This window comes from Morone saxatilis, unplaced genomic scaffold, assembly GCF_004916995.1.
Source record: "Morone saxatilis isolate NCDOM2014 unplaced genomic scaffold, NCSU_SB_2.0 Contig15, whole genome shotgun sequence".
Lineage (NCBI taxonomy): Eukaryota > Metazoa > Chordata > Actinopteri > Moronidae > Morone > Morone saxatilis.
This window is the reverse complement of record NW_023339707.1, coordinates 15,295,562-15,311,906: the sequence shown is the minus strand read 5'-3', so window position 1 is coordinate 15,311,906 and position 16,345 is coordinate 15,295,562. Positions and strand designations below refer to the sequence as shown.

General features: G+C 41.1%; 2 protein-coding genes across 3 annotated transcripts in view; one reads left to right on the top strand and one right to left on the bottom strand.

The window, feature by feature from the left end:
* si:ch211-117c9.2 (solute carrier family 26 member 6) overlaps positions 1-6,668 on the top strand; it is an 11,063-nt gene extending 4,395 nt beyond the window's left edge. Inside the window, exons 8-19 of the mRNA XM_035656639.1 lie at positions 133-280; positions 1,632-1,745; positions 1,882-1,959; positions 2,078-2,173; positions 2,278-2,384; positions 2,499-2,568; positions 3,793-3,885; positions 4,043-4,153; positions 4,256-4,555; positions 4,702-4,756; positions 5,005-5,135; positions 5,269-6,668. Coding sequence (XP_035512532.1) covers positions 133-280; positions 1,632-1,745; positions 1,882-1,959; positions 2,078-2,173; positions 2,278-2,384; positions 2,499-2,568; positions 3,793-3,885; positions 4,043-4,153; positions 4,256-4,555; positions 4,702-4,756; positions 5,005-5,135; positions 5,269-5,295 — 1,330 coding nt within the window. The 3' untranslated portion in view covers positions 5,296-6,668. The remainder of the gene's footprint in view (positions 1-132; positions 281-1,631; positions 1,746-1,881; positions 1,960-2,077; positions 2,174-2,277; positions 2,385-2,498; positions 2,569-3,792; positions 3,886-4,042; positions 4,154-4,255; positions 4,556-4,701; positions 4,757-5,004; positions 5,136-5,268) is intronic.
* A 233-nt stretch (positions 6,669-6,901) lies between these two features.
* The window catches only part of si:ch211-117c9.5 (sodium- and chloride-dependent creatine transporter 1), a 14,577-nt gene continuing 5,133 nt past the window's right edge, over positions 6,902-16,345 (bottom strand). For both annotated transcript variants that reach the window (XM_035656640.1, XM_035656641.1), the window contains exons 3-14: positions 15,664-15,795; positions 15,253-15,553; positions 14,991-15,123; positions 13,505-13,639; positions 13,286-13,389; positions 10,907-11,031; positions 10,676-10,788; positions 9,601-9,741; positions 9,150-9,252; positions 8,960-9,060; positions 8,710-8,880; positions 6,902-8,496 (exon numbers count right to left, since the gene is read on the bottom strand). In XM_035656640.1, the coding sequence (XP_035512533.1) occupies positions 8,368-8,496; positions 8,710-8,880; positions 8,960-9,060; positions 9,150-9,252; positions 9,601-9,741; positions 10,676-10,788; positions 10,907-11,031; positions 13,286-13,389; positions 13,505-13,639; positions 14,991-15,123; positions 15,253-15,553; positions 15,664-15,795 (1,688 nt within the window). In that variant the 3' untranslated portion in view covers positions 6,902-8,367. The remainder of the gene's footprint in view (positions 8,497-8,709; positions 8,881-8,959; positions 9,061-9,149; positions 9,253-9,600; positions 9,742-10,675; positions 10,789-10,906; positions 11,032-13,285; positions 13,390-13,504; positions 13,640-14,990; positions 15,124-15,252; positions 15,554-15,663; positions 15,796-16,345) is intronic.

Sequence of the window (16,345 nt, the reverse complement as noted above, 5' to 3'; positions counted from 1 at the left end):
AGTTTCAACTAGTGGGACATTGTGCCTAATGCCCTGAGCTGTTTATAGAGATGTCTGTCTGGCAGGACTCAGGTGCTATACAAGGCAACAGTGACAAAAACCTGAAACATTCATCATTTCCTCCTGCTCCAGGCTCAAGGCCCCTCGTGTTCCAGATGCCACATTGTTCTCGAATGTGATAGGTGATGCTTTTGCAGTGGCTATTGTGGGCTATGCCATCAACATTTCCCTGGGAAAAACATTTGCCCTCAAACATGGCTACAAGGTGGACAGCAACCAGGTGCAGAATACACACTCACACACACACACACACACACACAAGCCTGTTATTTCTGACATATTTCTAACATATTTATTTCAGGTGCTCAGTTAAATGAATACATTCAATCAAGGTATTTTATTGGCATGAATTACCAAAGCAATACATTCTGCTGTCTCAGAGTCACATTTTCCAATTGTTAGTCTATAAGATATAGAGTCTGTCATTATTATGATGATGATAATGACGGATATGATGATGATGTTTATGATATTATTATCATTATATTTTCCATTTGATAAATTATTTTGTTAATATTTGTGCAGTTTAGAAGAACTGTTTTCTCTTGTTTCTGTATGGTCCCCATCTGCAACATCAGTGTCTGAATTACATCCACATCAACAGTAATGACAGAGTGAAATTGGATCGCCTAAACCTCTTAAGGAGTTTGCCAAAGATCCATTTAAGCCAGTAATTGTCCATTTACAAATGCCATAATGCCAAACAGCTCCTAGTGTATAACATCATGCTTCAAAGCCATCCAGGATTAGTTCCAGTGACTTTATTGTGCATTATATCTGCATAAGATAGCAAGATAGCAATCAAGTTTTGCTTTTGGTTACATGTTGTGCATCTGGCAAAAGTTAATGAGATGTGGTTGCATGAATAAAATGTAGATGCATGTTACATTAAACAAGTACTGTATGTATAAAGGGGTCACAGATACTACAGAAGAGTTTGTATCACTATGAAGATGCTCTCTTATTCATTCTCTTTATGCCAACCACGGCCTGAGATTAAACTGCACTGGCTTCCCTTTGCAAGTACATTAGGTCATGTCACCACTTTGTTGGAAAAATGATTAATGTTCCCCAGGAGATGGATACACATGAAGGTACAACATCTAACTACCTGTGCTTTCTCCACACAAGCATGTGTAGAAATACAGAATATATATATAATCTCTTCTTGTCTATAGCATACAGACACACACACACACACAGACACTTGCAGAGGCATGTGACTGGGATCATTCTGCTCTGGAGAGAGTAGGCTGGGAGCACATGCAGCCTCTAAGAGCTGGTCTGCTAAATTATTAATGCCCAACTAGCTTTATGCAATCAATTGTGTCTTAAATATGCTTTGGACTGCTCACATGGTAGTGATGTGTTGACATGGCCATAAAGGTAATGAGTCAATACTTTGTGTTACTGACCCAAAGGTTACAGACAGCAGACATGTGCGTGTCTGAAGGCCATGATATTAATAGCATCAAATATCAGTATCAGTATGAAAGGTGAAATCTGTTTCTCAGCCTAAATGTGCATGTTTTTACTTTAATTTAAAATGTTTGCTGTTTCTCTTTATCCAGGAGCTGGTTGCTTTGGGTCTTAGCAACACTGTTGGTGGTTTTTTTCAGTGCTACGCCGTGACTTCCTCCTTGTCTCGCAGCCTTGTTCAGGAGAGCACAGGGGGCAAGACACAAGTAAACACACACATAGACATACTTATGTGCACACACAGCACAAATACTGTGGACTACATATAATGAGATGACCTGAGACCATTTATTGAACAATAAGTGTGTGTGTGTGTGTGTGTGTGTGTGTGTGTATCGCCAGGTTGCGGGAGTGATTTCTTCCCTCATCGTGCTGATCACAATTTTGAAATTAGGTTCTCTCTTTGAAGATCTTCCTAAGGTAACACTCTCCCTTCATTACCATTTCTTTCTAATGACCAGTATCTCTCTTGGCAGTGAATCTATTAACCAATAAGGCTGTGGGTAAATGTGAATACATCTGTCTGTGTGTTCTTCAGGCTGTCTTATCCACAATAGTGTTTGTGAATTTGAAAGGAATGTTCAAGCAGTTCCTGGACGTGCCCATGCTGTGGAAGACCAATAAGGTTGATCTGGTACGACTAAATCCTCTTTAAGAGTCATTCTGCCCAGTTAATTACTGTGTGAACCGTATAACACATTGACCCCACTGACTGTAAGTGTTCATGCTGCCCTCTAGCTGGTGTGGCTGGTAACATTCACAAGCACCATCCTCCTCAACCTGGACTTGGGTCTGGCTGTCTCTGTTGGCTTTTCCATGCTCACTGTCATCTTCAGAACGCAACTGTAACTACACACCACCCATTATTAACTATTGATGTAAACACTGTGAGGGGTTTTGAGTTGTAGAGAACTGCAGGGCAATTATTTTTGTAATAATGACATTTTAATACCTTTCAGACCCCGCTACTCTATCTTGGGCCACGTGCCAGGCACTGGCTTGTATCTGGATACAGACACCTACAAGGAGGTAAGAGTCTTTTAGAGATGAATGACTGATACCATTTTAATCTACAGAAAGTAAGTTCACCCAAATTATAAAAAGAAACAAACATATTTTTTAAGATATCAGTGGTTGAGATTACTACCACCAGCCTGTAAAATCGTTGTGAATGTCTCTCCAGAAAAAAATGGACCAGTTCAATAATCACAGAGTTCAGGGTCAACACTTTTCATCTGACTACTTCAAAAGTATCTAAACAGTTATTGGATGGATTGCAATGACATCTTGGTGCAGATATGGTTCCCAAAGGATGAAATCTAAGGACTTTGGTGATTCTTCGGTCATACTTATCAACCTTAGCTGTACTTTGTAATTAGTGCTAATTGGCAAATGCCAAAACACATGCTAACACAACTAAGATGGTGAACACTGTACCTGCTTAACATCAGCAACATTGTCATTGTGAGCATGTTAGCATGCTGTTGTTAGCATTTAGCTCAAAGCACAGCTGTGCCTGGGTACAGTCTAACAGAGCTGCTAGTTATGCTGCAGACTCACAGTCTTGTTTAAATGTAGTTTAAAGGTCCAGTGTGTAACATTTAGGCAGAAATGGAATACAATATTCATAGGTGTCTTTTCATTAGTGTATAATCACCTTAAAATAATAATCTTTGTGTTTTCGTTACCTTAGAATGAGCTACAGACACCACGTTGCCTTTCATTAAGGCTGCCATGTTGAACCACTATGTTTTCTAGCCCAGAACAGACAAACCAAACACTGGCTCAAGACAGGGCAGTTTGGGTTTTTTGTGCATTGCGCGACCACCATAGTTTCTCTCTTGTGTTTGGAAAGGTTGAGGGTGAAACAAGTGAGCTGCAATCTGCAATTACACCGCTAGATGTCTACACACTGGACCTTTAAAATACAGTAATTCACATTCATTGTACTAGGTTGGCGACATAAATCTAAGCGACAGATATCTTAAAAGAATGGGCAAACAAAAGCAAAACTATCAGCATTAATAGATACAACTAAAGGTAAATGAGAAAATGTGTTTTTTCCCCAAAAAATGTGTATGCACCTGCACTGACCCTTTACAGGAACACTTTGTGGATAGAGTTAGTTCAACTTTCAGTCATTAAGTGGTAGAAGAACAACAAACAATACCAGGGGGAGGTAGAAAGTGCAAATGAGAGCAGAACAGGGTGTGAGTTTCTAAACTCTTCTACTTTCATGATGTGTCCCTTTAGGCTAAAGAGATTCCAGGAATTAAAATCTTCCGTTCATCTACAACCATCTACTACGCAAATGCTGAGATGTACTTGGAGGCCCTGCAAGAGAAGGTGTGTGTATGTTTATCCATGAATGTGGATGTGTGTTTGATTACAAGATGTAATCCCTGCCCGCTGTCTGCAGCATCCTTAATTACTTTCATTATCGCTCTTACTCGTCTCACTTTCTCTTTTCTCTCTTTAACGCGATGCTTGGCTTTTTGTGCAGAGTGGAATTGAAATCGGGAAGCTGCTGACGGCGAAAAAGAAACAAGACGCAAAGCTGAAGCGTATACAAGAGAAAGAGAAAAAGAAAGCTAAAAAGGAGGCAAAGAAAGAAGTATGATATCCTAAAAGACACATTAACTCACGTTACATAAATTATGGATTTTAAGTCACTAAAAGTTAATTTCACTTGTCCAATGGCACATTCTCTTTGAAGGAGCCAGACGTGAATGATGGGAAAGTCTCTGCAGAACTGAGAGGACCAAGTCAGGGAAATGGTGTGTCCCTAAGACTGACAGAAACCTCTACAAATGACCCTAATAAAGGCCAAGTAAACCGGGCTTACCAACATGACACAACCATGACAGACTCCGATTCAGACGCGGATTGCCACATGTCATCACATCCCAGTGATAAAGGCAAGGGAAGGGCCTGTGGATCAGGCACGCACAACATCATCTTGGACATTTCGGCAACCAGCTTTGTGGACACAGTCACTGTGAAGACCTTGGAAAATGTATGTGTGTGCCAGGGTCTGTGTGTTGACGTTATTAATTTAATCATCAGCATTAAAAAGAGGACATACATGTTCATCTATATTTTTAAATTAAAGAATAAATGACAACAACAAATCAAAAAGTCATATCTGTCTTTTTCTCGCAGATATTCAGGGACTTTGGGGAGATTGATTTGGACATCTATCTAGCAGGCTGCCAAGGTGAGTGGCACACCAGACAAAACAGAGACAAAGTTAATGTCCTTAATGCAGACTCAAGGCAGAGGCTTTCGATAATGAATGTGTCAAGGTCTCAGCCTCAGTGGCGCCACATTGTTCCCCATCAGTCACATAAGTCAAACATAAATATTTATTTCTATAATCACAAAATGCTTTCTGTCCCTGGCATTCATAAGGCCGCTCATTGTCATGCATGCTCCTCTGTGTGCGTGTGTGTGGTCAAATGTTAGCATGTGTCGTGGAGCAGCTGGAAACTGCAGGTTTCTTCTCAGAGTCCATCCCAAAGAGCAGGCTGTTTGTCACAGTACATGATGCAGTGCTTCATATTCTCCACAAACTGGGGCAGACAGACTTCGTACATGTGAGTCCATCACTATGAATATTAATCACACTTCTAAGCTCTCTCAGCTTCACTTATCACTTGTCATTGCTGTAATATATTCTCAAACGTTCCTACTCTCAGCCCTTAATCGTCCTCTTTTTTTTTTTTCCAGGATGTGTCGTGCACCACTCAAATGTGACCAGCAGGGGTCAGACTGTTCCAACTCTCACCATTCTCCTCCTCTTCCTCCTCCTCCTCCTCCTTTTGGCTGTTCCATTGCTCACCATTGGTCGCCATTGTCTCCTCCCCCTTCAATGGGGGAGAATGCACCACCTTGACATGGCCGCTGGTTGCCATGGAAATACAGGGAGCCGTTGCTGTGGCAACAGGCTTTTTATGATATCGTCTAATGAGATAGCCAGCAATACGTCATTGCAGCTCTCTCCCTCTGTGGTGTGTGTGAAAGACGGAGAAGGGGCGGGGGTTGAGTGGGAGAATGTAACACTGGACTAATAGGAGTCTGTATTTATAGCCTGTGTGAGAGAGTGGAGAGTGAGTGAAAGGTTGACTGTAAGGGGAAACTCATATGTGAGAGGTGTTGCTATAAACAGGCAGGCCATGATGTGCATCCATATTTTTGTTTGTCAATCTAAGTATATTCTTGAACCAATGCAACTGGCCCTCCTGTTCTTTTAGAATGGGAAATACAGAAGTCTTCCATAACTAATCAATAAAATGTAAATATTTGTCATTTATATGGCCGGGCCATTCCCTCTGGCAGGAGTTCTCAACCCTTACATTGCCGCTAATTTGCTCCGAAAGCCTGCAAGAATGAGCCAAATTCCAAATGTTCTGTAATAGGTGTTACGTTTGGAAAGAGCAGAAGCTTTTGAACACAACGTGGGTGTATTTATAGTCAGTATTCACACATCTGACTCCTCTGACATCTCGAGCTCCCTCCTATTTCTGGGATCTAGTGTCATGTTATCATCTGCTATCATAACTGTCAGATACTTAACACTGTATTTTAATATTTGCTGTGTGTCCCTTGTATCAAATTGATTTAGATCACCCACCCAAAGAGATTTGCTCCCAGCCATAAAAATTTTGTTTTTTTTAAATCATATTTTATTTTGGAGAATATATTTGAAACCACAAAATGTTTAAAAAGTCTTCAGGAAAGGTCCATTATGTGCAATTATATAAATTGAAAAAAATAGCTTTCCTAATTAGATTAACTTATGGATGTTTTTCCTGCAGATGACACTGATATGTGTGCCAGGGATCCTGAAATGATTGGTTCATTAACCACTCAATGTAAACAATGTGTTGTAAATTACACAACACACGTATTTCCTTGGGAGTGCTTATCGCTCACCCTTACTGATTACACTTCTAGTTGTCTGTGAAATGTATGCAGTGAGTTTTTATTTTTTTTTATACAGATGTAAACGTAGGAAATGTAATATTTTTATGTGATTGGATCGGAATACTTTTTTCTACGCATCAATTGTATGTTTTATGAATAAAGTATGAATGAAACCTTGTAAATAAAGACTCATAAAAACACAACGCATCCTTCATTATCTGATCATTTATTGCTTCTTTCCTGACATGGCATCAAGTCTCTTTCCCCTCCCCACAACCCAGTCTCCTGCTCTTTGCACAACTCAGTCTAAAGTTTCTCTCCTTCTCTTAAGGTGGAAATTGTTAACACTGATTCACAGACCCTACAATACACTGGATACTTAAGTTAGTTTATAACACACAGCTGGAAGTGGCGATGCATTGTCTCTTTTTGATTCTTTTTTTTTTTTTTACAAATGGAAGGTATTTTTGTACAGTTAATTAAGAGAATACAGAAAACAATGGCCAAAGGCAATGTCACATGTAAATGAAGACACCATTGCCACGGTCAAATACACGCTGCTTCTCACACACACACACACACACACACAGATACAGATACAGAGGTGCATCTACACACACATACACGCTCAGACCATGGCATATCAGCAGCAGATATGAGGTTTTTCATTTAGAAAGTTTCATCAGGATCTTTTACAATTCTGCTCATTTAGCACAAAATGGCATGACATGTCAGGACAGATGAGGCTGTTGAAACTAGGGATCGACCGATATGTTTTTTAAGGACCGATAAGAGATACTGATGAGCTGTTATTAAGGAAACAGGTAACAGATATTTGGAACCGATATGAATTTACAGTAAAAATGAGAATCGTATTGTGGAAATTTGAAATGGTTGAATGTAACTACGTCAGAAGTTTTCTTCAAGTAATGTATTTAAGTACAATTTTGAGGTACTTGTACTGTACTTGAGTATTTCCATTTTATACTAGTTTATATTTCCACTCCACTACATTTTAGAGGCACATATTGTACTTTTTACCCCACTACATTTACTTGATAACTTTAGTTACTTTAGATTCAGATCATTATACATATACGATGTATATCTGAAACATATTATTCTTAAATGGGCCCTTCCGCACTTTTACTTTTGGTTATTTAGATATATTTTGATGCTAATACTTGTTTACTTTAGTAATATTTTCAATAAAAGACTTTTACACTGTGGCATTACCTTATGCATATGTTTAATAAAATTCTGCAAAAGAGAACTTTTCAACATTAGCTTAAAAAAGTATTACTCTACTATTACATGACATGAAACCAATCATAAAGTGCTGTGGGGGATGGATTGATGACTTCAGACAAAGAGAGGTGGCTGCATCAGAGCCAAAGTACGGCATTTCAAACATATCTGCAATCTGATTTTAAAAAATAACGATACCGATAACCGGGAAATTCCTGAATGCCGGATCCGATTATTGGCCAGGCCGATAATTAGTCTATCCCTAGTTGAAACCCTGACAGACAGAGGAACAGAAAGGGAAGATATCACAACTGTACTGGACGCACTACACTCACAGAACGAGACTGGACGGGACAGCACAAAGGCGAGGAGCAGAGAAAGCGAGAGGGGAGAGTCAGCGAGGTAGAGTCAGAAAGCAGAGCAGAGGGTGTTATCAGCATGTGATGACTGTATGGGTGTGTTTCAGTTCTTCTTCCATCTAATCTTTGGTCCATTTGTCCGGGGCTTTTCCATAGCTTTAACTGGGGGGTGTAGCCAATCTGCACTTTGCTCTTACCATGCTTGTGTGGTGTGCATGTATTGTCTGTAGTTTGTTTATGTGTGTGCTGATGTCAAGGGTGACCTTGGCTCTGTGTTCTGTAGGGGCTCAGCTCGTCAGATGACACTTTCAAAGAGCAGTGTACTCTTGGTTCCTGCAGGGGGCAGCAGCTTGGCCTCGCTCTCTGGGGCCAGGTACTCCAGGTGATGTCTGCCCCAGACTGGGGTGGTTAGGTGCTGCCACCGCTACAAGGAGGAAGACACACAGAGACACACGTACAGAGATTATAAGCTGTTTATTGGACACGTGCTTCAGCCTTATCTAATGAGCCGTCTCTTATGAGTGATGAAGAAATCGGCAAACTAAATAACGGACAGGAATGTGAGGGAAGTATCCAAGGAGACACATTTCTAGCGATCATAAACAGAAACAAACGCACAAGAATGTGGCATACTGACCTCCCGCAAAGATCCTTTGCAGCGCAGTAGTTTGTAGAGAACGGTAACAGGGATACAGAGCATGGAGGACAGGGCCAATGCCCAGCCAAGTGCTTCACCCCACAAGGGATAAGTGTACACTGTGTTGTAGGTCAGGGGCTTGTAGTTCACCACGTGGAACATGAACACTGCCTATATGCACAGAAAAAATGTCAGCTGTTTGCAACTGGCAGGTTAAACGTACATACAAAACATACAGAGCAGCACTTACCACACAAACAAAAGGTGTGATGTAAGACCAGCACCACTTCATGTAGGGTAGAGGCTGATAGCCAATCATACGAGCCACGTCGTCCATGAAACGGTCTGCGCCTGACAGAAATGACACAAGGAGGTGGTGATAATGCACTGAACTGTGCCATTTGTGTTGTGTGTATTGTAATTGAGCGGTATTGTCTCACCATAGACCCAAGCAATCACCACGCACTCCCAAAAGGCCTGCCACAACAGAGTGATTCCACTGGCAGAGTAGTAGTCAAAAAGCTGGAAGACGTACATCCCTCCCTGACATAAACAGAGAGACGAGTCAGCATCAAGACCACCCTGTTAATACTTTATGTGTGACCTATTTCCAACCATGTCTCAACAGTTTACATTTTTACCACAGTTCTTTACTGGCAATGCTCTCCTTTGCCCAGTAAAGCATTAGGTGCACAACTCATGTATTTTAAAGAAAAATTTAAATAACCGTCTGTTAGCAAAACAATCTGAAGCTCAGGTAAGAGACTCTGGTCTTTGATCTTGTTTATGAATATCATTATAGATGTTTGTTGTTAGTCTTCAAGGTTCAAAATGACTGTTTATCCCACATAATTGTTAAGAACACAAAGCTGTAGGAAATCCTCACGGTACCTCAGTGACCATGGACATGTCGATGAGGAAGCAGATGAAGCAGCAGATGGCTGCTACCACCTCTCGTCGCAGGGAGCCCAGGGCAGATTTAGGGGGCAGCATGTCCATGATTCCTGTTATCAAACCCTCTACCCCAACAAACTGAAAAAGAGAGTAAAGAGTGAGAGAGCAAGAAACGGAGGCACACAAAGGTGAAGGAGTGGAGTTGTGAGATGTGCTTCTGACTCTGTGAATGCGTGTGGGTGTTGTGCACAGGCATTTGCATTGTTATCTACAAATTTAATATGTACACAAAACCTTAATGTGTTCAACCCTGGAAAAACAAGTAAACAAGTAAAATGATTTAGAATTTAGCTTTTTTGTTTCAGGGTCGGGTGCTGGCCTGACTCCACTACTACTTTAAACCTACACTCTCGATACACTGCAGATGTGCCTGACATGTCACTAAGATTTTGCAGGTGAACATGTCAGCTTAGACCCTGATACCCTCCTCAGTCACTCTATGCGAGAATGTTTACGTGTTGCAGAAACATATTTCAACCTCCAGAATGAGTAGAAAGGATAACAGCTGTGCAGCTATTTTTACATCATTTACCAGAAATGGAAGCACATGCATGGCCAATGTGGCTACGGCAGGAAAAAGAGAGAAAGAGAGATGGGTGGAGAAAAATGAGGGAGAGAATGGAAAGTGAGAGTAAATGAATGGATTGGAGAGTAGACAGACGCTCTCTGTGTGAATCAGACAGAAGCTCATTGACAAATCCCTGGGCTGTAAAACAATGGATGTAGGCACAGGCTCAAACAGACACACAACAAACAGTCTGCTAAGAAATGCAATGCTGAAACTGGACGTGATGTTTCTTGACTATTCGTGTCGCAGAGGAAGTGAGAGAGATAGAGCAAAAGAAATGTAGATTAGCTATCTATTCTACATAAAGTGCTACAAACTCAAGACAACAAAATACAGAAGGAGCACGTAATACCTTACATTTAAGTTCCTCTAAGCTAAATGCTCTCTCCAATGCAAAAGTGTATATAAACTAATAAACTCAAATGTGTCCGTATTCAGTATTACCTGGCTGTCCAGGCCCAGTATGAGCAGCATAAAGAAGAAAAGTGCAGCCCAGAGCGGCGCCAGAGGCATCAGAGTCACAGCCTTAGGGTAGGCTATAAAGGCCAGGCCTGGACCTGCACATTAAGAAACAGTTAGAAGCAGAGCATCAAGGGAATACAGCTCTTACTGTCAATACTCAGCTCACAGCAATTGGTTTCAGGCAGCCAATTCGTAGGGAAACTGTATTCTTACCACTCTCAGCTACCTTACTGATGTCCACGCCTTGCTCTGCAGCCATGAAGCCCAGTACAGAGAACACCACGAAGCCTGCAAAGAAACTGGTTCCGCTGTTAATGATAGCCAGCAAGAATGCATCCCTACAGAGAAACACAGAGAAAGAAAAGGGAATAGAGACACCAGGGAGAATAACATTGTAAGAAAAAGATGCACTATAATATGCTGTAACATGAGGCTCATGTAAGATACTCAAGACAAACATTGGCAACAGAAGAGGGAGATTGTGATGGTGAGTAGGGGATCAATAGCAATTTCTCTGAAAGCTGCTGTTGTCTTTTTAGTTGGCAGGTAGAGAGCAGAGAGCAAATAAGCCAATGGGAAGTCTCTCTTAAGGTCTGATAGGGCAAAGAGTGAAAGGAAAACCCTTCTTCACTACTAATATATGTAAGATTATAACAATGCATGCATTCATAAATAATGCTTCAGATCTAATTTTCATATAAGTATGAAGTCAACAACATCCCTGTTATCTGGTCTACATAGTAAGGAATGACCTTCTGTTTATCCTAACAAGTCGAGTGTATGCGGCAACACCGGCCAAGAATCCTTTCTGATATGAAGAATGTATAAACAACAGTTGCACCATGATGATTGTTATAACACTGTTGCAGCTGTGTTCAGAAGCAACATCCAGTCAGTCTACCTTCAACAGGCTCTATCAATCTGAAACAGTACTTACAGAAATGCTTATGGATTTGTATAATCAAAACAAGTCAGATTGGGTGTTTGGGTTAAGAAAGCAGTCCATATCAAGGCCACAATTATTAAAGAAGACTAAAAGTCTATAGCCGCAATAGCAGCCAGCCCACTTCAACCTTACCACTAGTGGTGCAAAAATGATACATTTTGCATTAGAGTGATGGAGATGTTACATAAGTTATAAGTTCAATTCAATTCAATTTGTATAGCACCAATTCATAACAGAAGTTATCTCAGGACACTTTTCAAATTTATTTACAGAGACCCAACAGTTCCCACCATGAGCAAGCACTTGGCGATGGCGGCAAGGAAAAACTTCCTTTTAAGAGGCAGAAACCTGGGACAGAACCTTCGGCTCTAGGTGGGTGGTCGTCTGTCTCGACCAGTTGGGGTGAGAGAGAGACAGAGAGAGAGAGAGAGAGAGACAGATGGACAGACAAAGATGCACAGCAACAACAGTAGCAACTAATACACTAATAGTAGTGACTGATGATGATGAACATGAAGAAGATAATGACGAGCAACAACCACCCCCAAGCCACATGGGGGGGACAAATGAGCAATGATAATAGTAATAATAGTAACTGTAGTAATAATAATAATAATAATAATAACAATAATATCAGTAAAGTAGTGTAATAGTGTTTATCTACTACTTAGAACAGTTCAGACTTTAGGACATTCTTGAGCTCAGCTCACAGAGACCAATAATGTAATAAAAATACCCAGTGGTTCAAGATATTTCACTCTGGGCCAACAGATGGGCAGACTAACATTGTGATCCCTACAGCTAAACAGCTAACATGGCTACAGACATATGAAGTCAAGCTACTGTATGTGGTTTGGAAATAAGTGAACAAGACCCAAAAGTCCTGAGCCCTAAATGTAGTATACATTGGCATGTGCGAGCAGTTTATATACAGATCTCCCCCCAGTTATTCCAGCTATTCCTGGACTACTCTTAAGTGTGTGTGAGAAACAGAGCTGAGCTGACATACCTCAGAATCTGAACTCATCTTTCAACTTCCAATTAAGGTCATGGCAGAGAAAATGTCAGATGGCAAGATATTCACAAAGCTCCTCCTACTATAGGCATTCAAAGTTGTGAATATATATATCTCTAGAACTAACTACTTTGTTTAGGGTAAACACATGTAAGCACATCAACCAGCCTACAAAAACAGCAATAGTGAGGCCAGCTGTTGCTAGAAGCAGACAATGTAACTCGGGTCTGCACTCCAATCTTCAGGGACTGACTGACCTTTCATTGTTTGAGTTAATTTTTACAGCCTTTCGAAAAGCATCATGGAACAATTGCAAGAAAACCAAATAAAGCTTGTTGCATATTCAGGGATTGAGAACACTGCTACGATTCTTCCTGGCAACCTATTCACTTACATTTTTGAACATAAAGGGAAATGGCCTTCATCATAATTCCTGGCACACTCACACAGTGTATTTAAGTCTAATGGTTGTTCCGGTGGCCAGGGAACAGCACAGGCCTGTCAATACCACATTCATTCATTCAATGCAATTAAGAGTGTTTTCAAGGAGAAAAGCTACTAATCTATTGGTACTTCCTGCCATTGTTAGTGAAGACAGACTGAAAGAAAGCCTGTATATGTACAAACTCACTGGTAACAGTTGTTATGGAAGCGGTTGTAGCTGCCCAGCGCAGTAAGGGCACCCAGTCCGATGGCATAGGAGAAGAAAATCTGAGTGCCGGCATCAATCCACACCTATCACAAATGGAATAGTCTGAGTAATATTTCACAATCTGTTCACCTATGTTTCTTAGATGTCGACGCATCGGGTTTTCTACAGACAACTGTGCAGCTAATGCAAAGGTCATACCTGGGCTTCTCCAAGTTTGGACCAGTCTGGTTTCAGGTAGTAAACAATCCCATCTAAAGCTCCAGGTAGAGTGACTCCATGGGCCAAAAGAACGACCAGTACCAGGTAGGGGAACAGAGCTGTGAAGTACACGACCTAAAGAAAGATGGAAAAAAAGACTGTGAGTATACTTATAGATACTGTAGGACCAATTTATAAAGTATACTTTGGGGTGGGGAGGTGATGTTTGAGTGCTATGCATTAGAACTTTGCATTAAGTGAAAGTAGAAAACTCCACAGTACACCCTTAAAACATTTTAACTCCTTGCATTACATGTGAAGTAAGTACATAGAAAAATGTAGTTAAATGATGAATTTAACAAGGTAGCTGGAAAAGTTTAGTGCTTATCAACATGGTCCATAAGCTATGGTCAAATGTTTCAACGTAACTGCACCTAAGTATGTTTTTATCACTTTGATTAAGCAATTACCTGCTTTGCAAATACTCATGTCTTAAGTAGAAGCCCATTAGGTCCTTCCTGTAGTAGATGTGTAATGGGCCCTGTCATGTTACATTGAAGAAAAGGTAGCCTGTAAATGGAAAGCCAGACAATTTGTAAACCTCCTGCAATAGCAGGGGTTTTTGGCAGACCTTTTCAGAAGGTAGTCTTTGTCAAGTTATGCTGAGAAAGCAGCCCCCTGCTACCTAAAAGAAGCATCAAATCCCCGCTAAATCAGTATGGTAAGAGCAAAGTAGTGAGAAAGCACATATTTGCCTTGATCTAGGGTGAACATGGGCAGAAAAGCCTTTCCAGCTCTCAAACATCTACATGGTGGAAAGTTACTAATCGGCTTACAGCTGGTTGGCTGGCTCAATCTCCTTCATTATTTTTTCCCTTACTCTATGAGCTTTGGCTACTCTGGAGACACAAGTATGCAAACACAGACATCTCCATGTGCTACAAAATAAGGATGTATCCCTTATGCTAATGTATGAGAGCACATTTAAAATAATGAGGAGTGGGCCTCTTTTTTAAATTACTCAATGGAAGTCACTCGCTACACAATGTGTATGTATGTAGAGTACAACATAATAGGGATCTACGGATCAGTGCAAGATTATAGCCTTACTGAAACATTAAGCTGCACATATACAGAAATACGTGTGAGAAAACAGGGAAAAAGGCAACTACACAAATTAGCAAACATTCAAACAATAAACATGTGCGCTTATATTTGTATTCATATGTATTTCAGTCTAGACACTGATCCTCTCACTATACCAAAGCTGATTTGGGGTCAAAGGGCAAAACGCGGCAATAATTTAAGCCTTTGCATGAAGCCATGCAAATATTAGTCTGCACTCTGTAACCCTTAACCCTGAGTCAGGTAACGTTTCACATACAGTAAACGTATTAAGCCATAACTATTCATCTGCACTCCATGAACCAAAACAGTGACTTGTAACATTAAGAATCATAAATTGTGCAGCCAGAAAATACTTTACCTTGCCAGTAGATTTAACTCCTTTCCACATGCAGAAGTAAACAATGATCCAGGTGGCTATGAGACACAGCACCATCTCATAGCTGATGTCACCAGGCTCGTGCAGCCCACCAGACAGACGGAGCACTTTACGTCTAGGAGAAAGGAGACAAATGTGCGGCAATTAGACAAAAAAAAAAAGTTTAGACACGTATTCTTTATTTAAGACTGCTGTCACGCAGCTCAACTCTTTCATGACAATTCCCAGATAAGGCATGACATACTCCCAGAACTCGATGACCGGGGAGCGCATGCCCTCAGTCTCTGTGCAGCTGCTGTTGAGTAGAAGCTGGGCTGAAGACAGGTTCAACGGGGACGTGGAGGAGAGGAGGGTGGCAGCACTGCGGTTGTGGCAGGCGCGGCGGAAGTCCTGCGTACAGTTGGGGGTGTTCCAAGGGTTTCCACAGGTGGCCCAGGGCAGCGGGTTAGTGAAGGAGTGGAAGAGAAAGTAGAGGCCCCACACCAGAATCATGATGTAGTAGGTGTTACAGAAGAACACTATCACCATTGAGGCCAAGCCCAAACCTGATAGAGAAGGAGGGAGAAAGCCAAAGGAGGTCTGTTGGGATGTAATTTACAAATCAGAGATGATCATCAGCATTACGATACTTTAATTGAGAAATTTAAAAGTTTACCTTTGAAGAGAGGTGCGATGTTCCAGGCAGAGACCCCTCCCTTCTTCATGAACTGTCCCAGTGCAATTTCCAGGAAGAAAACTGGGATTCCCCCGATGAACACAATCAGCAAGTAGGGGATCAGGAAAACCCCTGCAACACACAAATTCATCACATGGTCACATTCACCACCTAGTATCTGAAACAACAGGCAAGTAGAGACATGGTCTCATACTGGGAAATAACGGTTGCAAACTGCCCGATCTACCGGTACAGCACGCCTGTTAGCTTATCAATTACTTTATCAATAACAACAGTGCCGTTTGTAGTATCTGTATAATTATCATTTCAAGTAGGTGTGGCAACAACAGCAATATTCTGAGGAATCATTCTACACTACACTGTGTGTTTTTTTAATACACATGTTCTGGCATGTTCTGGCTTGGCTCGATTGTTTTAACTTGGCGCATCAGCCAAGTGCAGCAGGGATTTTGCAACAGGGCTTGAAGGTGTGTCTTTATGGGCACAGAGAGCCACCACGATCCTAAATTCCAGGAATTGCACGTATTTCACACTCTATGCACGAGTGCTACTGCTTTCTATCTGAGTAGTGCATCCGTTACAGCGAGTAAATATCCTATGTCGTAATAACATCAGTCATGGGAATCGAGATCCAGTTAGGAACCAGTTCCAAATTAAACAG